At 62.9% G+C, this 5,377-nt stretch overlaps 2 protein-coding genes across 2 annotated transcripts in view; both read left to right on the top strand.

The window, feature by feature from the left end:
- Nucleotides 1-1,305, top strand: part of LOC128672146 (uncharacterized) — a 2,016-nt gene extending 711 nt beyond the window's left edge. Inside the window, exon 1 of the mRNA XM_053749092.1 lies at nt 1-1,305. This exon is cut by the window's left edge and continues 711 nt beyond it. Within this exon, the coding sequence (XP_053605067.1) occupies nt 1-1,305 (1,305 nt within the window).
- Nucleotides 1,305-5,132, top strand: LOC128672145 (uncharacterized). The gene is made up of 2 exons (XM_064436125.1): nt 1,305-1,738; nt 5,126-5,132. The coding sequence occupies exons 1-2, from the start codon at nt 1,305-1,307 to the stop codon at nt 5,130-5,132; spliced, it is 441 nt and encodes a 146-aa protein (XP_064292195.1).
- Nucleotides 5,133-5,377: the final 245 nt, after the last annotated feature.

The following is a 5,377-nucleotide window of genomic DNA, read 5'->3' as shown; positions in this document are numbered from 1 at the left end:
CGGCAGGCTGCTCCAGTGGAGGATGAGCTGGAGCAGAGGATGGCCAGATTGATTGATGGCCGTCTGGCAGCGCTAGGACTGGCTGGGTGTCCTCGGAGTGCCACTCGTCCACCTCTGGCAGGTGACAACTCCGAGGTGGCGAGGGCTGCAAGGACGGCCATTGATCGGGCCTCCGGTCTGGGTCCGGCGCCGCGGCTTGAGCAGCCGGTGGTGGAGTTGGAGGTTCGGGCCCCTGCACGCCCGGCCTCTGAGAGGCGGGGTTGTAAGGGGGTAGGTGCTGGGGGAGTGACAGAGTGGGGGCCCTTCGGGCCGTCGACCTCAACAGCTGTGGTCGACGAATGCCCGGAGCTCCCCTGGGTCGAAGTCCGGGGGAGGAGGGGGAAGGGGAAGGGCGTGGGAAAGAAGTCCCAGCCCAAACCTGCGGAGCGACCGGCGGCGGCCCCAACAAAGGCCACTGCAACGGCGCCCAAGGCACCCCCCAGGGCGGCGCCAGCGAGGGCGGCCAAGCTGTCGGCCCCTAGCTCCTCGGCTGTAATTCTCAAGTTACAGCCGGAGGCAGCGCAAAAAGGGGCCACATACAGCTCCGCCCTCCTTAAGGCCGAGCAGGCGGTGAGCCTGGAGGGGCTAGGAATCGGCTCGCTTCGGATTCGCCCGAGTGCGACCGGAGCGAGGCTAATCGAGGTCTCTGGCCCCTCCAACTCAGACAAGGCAGATGCGCTTGCATCGGCCTTGAAGGCGGCCCTTTCCGGCGTCGCGGACGTTTCCAGGCCCGTCAAAACCGCGGACTTCCGCGTGACGGGCCTGAATGATGCGGCAACGGCGCAGCGGATAAAGGCTGCGGTCGCGCAAGCCGGGAGCTGCACGGAGGACCAGGTCTGGGTGGGTGAAATCCGCTCAGACTGGCGGGGCTCTGGCTCTGCCCTGATGCGCTGCCCGGTCACGACGGCTAAAAAGCTGATCGAGGCGGGCAGCCTCACGGTAGGCTGGAGTCGAGTGCAGCTCCGGCACCTGGAGGCGCGCCCCATGCACTGCTACAAGTGCATGGGGAAGGGGCACACCGCATCGCTGTGCCCCTCGCAGACGGACCGCAGCCGGCTCTGCTATAGGTGCGGGGAGGCAGGGCATTTGTCCGCCTCCTGCACAGCGGAGCCCCGCTGCGCGGTATGCCGCGACGCCGGCAAGCCGGCGGGCCACGTGATGGGGGGTAGGGCCTGCAACCCACCCCCGATCCGAGGGAAAGGGCCGTCCCCTCCTCCGCGCGAGGGAAGGCAAGGGGAGGCGCCAGTCGGCCAAATGGAGGAGTGATGGGGGTCACCTTCCTCCAGGCCAACCTCAACCACTCCGCTAGGGCGCAGGATCTCCTCCTGCAATCCATGGCGGAGTGGGATTTGGATGTCGCGGTGGTCGCGGAGCCGTACGCGGTTCCCTCCCTGCCCCACTGGGCGGGGGATCTGGATGACCTCGTGGCCATCGTGGCTAGGCCTGGTGCCGCCCCTCCCCTCGCGATTAAGAAGAGAGGGAACGGCTTTGTGGTGGCGGTTCGGGGAGAGTACGCCATAATTGGTGTTTACTTCTCCCCGAACCGGGATTTGCCGGCCCTGGAGCGGTTCTTGGATGCCCTGGGGCCGGAGATAAGGCGGTTAGCGCCCCTAAAGGTCTTCGTGGCCGGTGACTTCAACGCCAAATCAACGGCGTGGGGGAACCCGGCCACGGAGCCCAAGGGGCGAAAGGTGGAAGAGTGGGCGCTGGCCGCCGGGCTGTCTCTCCTAAACAGGGGGACAGCCCACACGTGCGTGCGACGGACGGGCGGATCGGTGGTGGACCTGACGTTCGCCACCCCCTCCGCCGCGCGCTCCGTGTCGGACTGGAGGGTGGAAGGGGGGGTGGAGACACTCTCGGACCACTTGTATATTCGGTTCGAGGTGTCGGCCGCCCCCCAATGTCAGGCGGCATCATCGTCCCGGGTGCGCAGCCGGTTCCCGCGTTGGGCCCTTACGCGGCTTGACCGGGAGCTGGCGGAAGAGGCGGCCATCGTCGGCCGCTGGAGCCTCCCGCCTCTAGACGGAATGGGGGTGGACGACGCGGCTGACCGTCTCGGCGACGCTTTCACAGCGGTGTGCCGGGCGGCCATGCCAAGCGTAGGTCGAGCCCCCCCTAGGCGGGCGGTCTATTGGTGGTCGGCGGAGATTGCCGCCCTTCGCGTCGCCTGCAACGCGGCCCGAAGGGCCTATAGTCGAAGCAGGCGGCGCAGTCCCCGGGACGAGGAGAGGGATGGTCAGCTGTATGCGGTGTATGTGGAAAACCGTAAGGAGCTGCAGCTGGCCATCGGTCGGGCCAAGGAGGAAGCCTTCGAGGAGCTGGTGGAGGGTATCGAAAGAGACCCATGGGGCCGGCCGTATAAGTGGGCGCGAGACAAATTGCGCCCACAGGCGACCCCGCTAACGGAGACCCTTCAGCCAGCTCTGCTGGGGGAGATTGTCGGGGATCTATTCCCCGGCAATCCGCGAGGGTTTTCTCCTCCGAGGATGGCCCGACAGCCGCCTGACGCGGAGGGAGAAGAGGTGGAGGCGGATCCGCCTCCCGTCACCGACGTCGAAATGGAGGTGGTCCTCGACCGCCTCCAGACAAGGAAGAGGGCACCGGGTCCAGACGGGGTGCACGGGAAAGTGCTTGCGCTGATTCTCGTGCACCTCGGGGAGGAGTTTCGGGGGCTGCTCAACCGCTGTCTGCGAGAGGGGCAGTTCCCGAAATTATGGAAGGAGGGCCGGCTCTGCCTTATTCCGAAGGGGAGCCGGCCCTTGGACTCGGCTTCGGCGGTGCGACCTCTGGTCCTGCTGAGCGAGGCTGGGAAGGCCCTAGAGAGCGTTGTGGCCTCTCGCCTCGTTCGGCATGTGGAGGAAGGCCCGGGACCGCGTCTCTCTGACGTGCAGTACGGATTCCGGGCCAAGGGGTCCACCATCGACGCCCTCAGGCGTCTGCGGTCGGTGACGGAGGAGGCGGATCGAGAAGGCGAGGTGACCCTGGCGACGTCGTTAGACATCGCCAACGCCTTCAACAGTATCCCGCACTGTGTAATACGGGAGGCGCTCCGGTACTTCGGAGTGCCCTCGTACCTGCGGGGGCTGTTGGGGGCGTACCTGGAGGAGCGGGTCGTCCTGTACGAGGACAGGGGAGGTCAAATGGTCCGGCGGGGCGTCGGGTGCGGTGTCCCGCAGGGGTCGATTCTCGGCCCTATCCTGTGGGACATCGCATACGATTGGGTCCTGCGGTGCCGGCTTCCCCCCGGGACGGGTGTCATCTGCTATGCGGATGACACTCTCTTCACGTCCCGGGGTGCGAATTTCGGTGAGGCGGCGCGGCTGGCCGAAACGGGCCTCGCCCTTTTGGTCGGCCGCATAGAGAGGCTGGGGCTTCGGGTCCGACTGGATAAGACCGAAGTCCTCCTCTTCCGCGGGGCCCGGGCGCGAGGACCTCCCCCAGGGGCGCGCCTCCAGGTGGGTCATGAGGAGTTGAGGGTGAGTGCCCAGATGAAATACCTGGGCCTCATCCTCGACGGGAGATGGTCCTTTGTCCCCCACTTCCGAGAGCTGGGGCAAAGGATCATCAGGACGGCTGCGTCGCTGGGCCGACTCCTGCCCAATCTGGGTGGGCCCAGCGACGCTGTACGGAAGCTGTACTCCGGCGTGTGCCGGAGTATGGCGATGTACGGCGCCCCCGTTTGGGTGGACGCCCTTGCCGCGGAGAATAAGCGCCTTCTCCGGCAGGCGCAGAAGGTGATCGCGGTAAGGGCGATACGGGGGTACCGTACAGTGGCGTTCTCTGCGGCCACAGCCCTCGCGGGCGACCCGCCGTGGGAGTTGGTGGCGGAGGTGCTCGCCGAGGTTTACCACTTTGTGGCGAACAGGAGGGAAATCGGCGAGCACCCCTCGCCTGAGATGGTCCGGCGGGTCCGCTTGCGAGGGCAAGCGGAACTCATGCGGAGGTGGGAGGCAGACCTGGCGCGGGCAACGTACGGTGTACGCACAGTGGAGGCCCTGCGCCAGGTCCTGGAGAGATGGATGTTGAGGCGGCGCAAGCCTCTCACCTTCCGCATGACGCAGGTGCTCACCGGGCATGGCTGCTTCGGTGAGTACTTGCACCGCGTGGCCCAGCGGGAGACCGAGCCGGTCTGCCACGATTGTGGCGAGGCTCGGGACACTGCTCAACATGTTCTAGAGCAGTGTCCCAGGTGGAGTCGGCAGCGCCACGATCTGGTGGCAGTGCTCGGTGGAGTGGATCTGTCGCTCCCGAGTGTCGTCAATGCGATGCTCGGGAGTGACGGAGCCTGGGCGGCAGTGGCCTCCTTCTGTGAGACTGTTATGTCACAGAGGGAGGCCGAGGAAAGGAACCGCGAGGACCACCCCCTCGCGGAGCCGATCCGCAGAAGGCGGACGGGGGTGCGACGCAGGCGCTACCTTGCGCGCCTGCAGGCGCCCCCCTAAATCGGTGGGACTAGTCCCACCCGACGGCAGGGGTCCACCAGGTGTCGGTGGGCCCCTGAGAATGGTGAGTCCGGTCTCTGGCGAAAGAGACCGGCCAGTCGCTGAGGCGTCTTGTGTTAGATAGATCCGAGGCGCCTCCCTGTAAAGCGGCCGATGGCACCCGCAGGGGTTTAGTGGGTAGTCTGGGCTGGATAGCGGCCCAGGAGTCCCACACTCAGTGCGTAAATGCATTCCCCTGCGAAAACAAAAAAAAAAAAAAAAAAAAAAAAAAAAAAGGTTAGGTTAGGTTAGGTTAGGTTAGGTTAGGTTAGGTTAGGTTAGGTTAGGTTAGGTTAGGTTAGGTTAGGTTAGGTTAGGTTAGGTTAGGTTAGGTTAGGTTAGGTTAGGTTAGGTTAGGTTAGGTTAGGTTAGGTTAGGTTAGGTTTTTTTTTTTTTTTTTGAAGAGCTAGTATTGAATATATTGGGCAGATTAAAAGCAAATATTGGTATCATTTATATTTGGGATAACATTGGGGTCCCTGCTGTTTTTTTTGCTAGTTGATACAAAGTTTGCAGGGAGTCCCACCACAGGGTATGTGGTATAATAAATATATATGGTACAGTTTTTGTCTATAGAGAAAGTTTTTTTTTTTTTTTTGGGATAGAAGGTAGAAGTGGGAAAGGAGAAGAGTTTTTTTCATGTGCTGTTTATGGCCTTTAGGTTTTCAATGATTTTGTTGATGTGCGTGTTCAGGGTCTTCATTGTCTCATCTTTTTGTGTAGATAGCAGGAGATTAAATTCCTCAATTCGGTGGCTCTGGCACGCCACGACATAGTCGTGGCGCGTTTTTGAGAAAATTGGGCACTTCATCAGTATGTGCGGCACATCTTGCGTCGTGGAGTCGTCGCAGGGGCAC

Source organism: Plodia interpunctella, chromosome 8 (genome assembly GCF_027563975.2).
Source record: "Plodia interpunctella isolate USDA-ARS_2022_Savannah chromosome 8, ilPloInte3.2, whole genome shotgun sequence".
In the NCBI taxonomy this organism is placed as follows: Eukaryota; Metazoa; Arthropoda; class Insecta; order Lepidoptera; family Pyralidae; genus Plodia; species Plodia interpunctella.
Note: the sequence above shows the minus strand (reverse complement) of the source record. Positions and strands in the feature narration are given on the sequence as shown.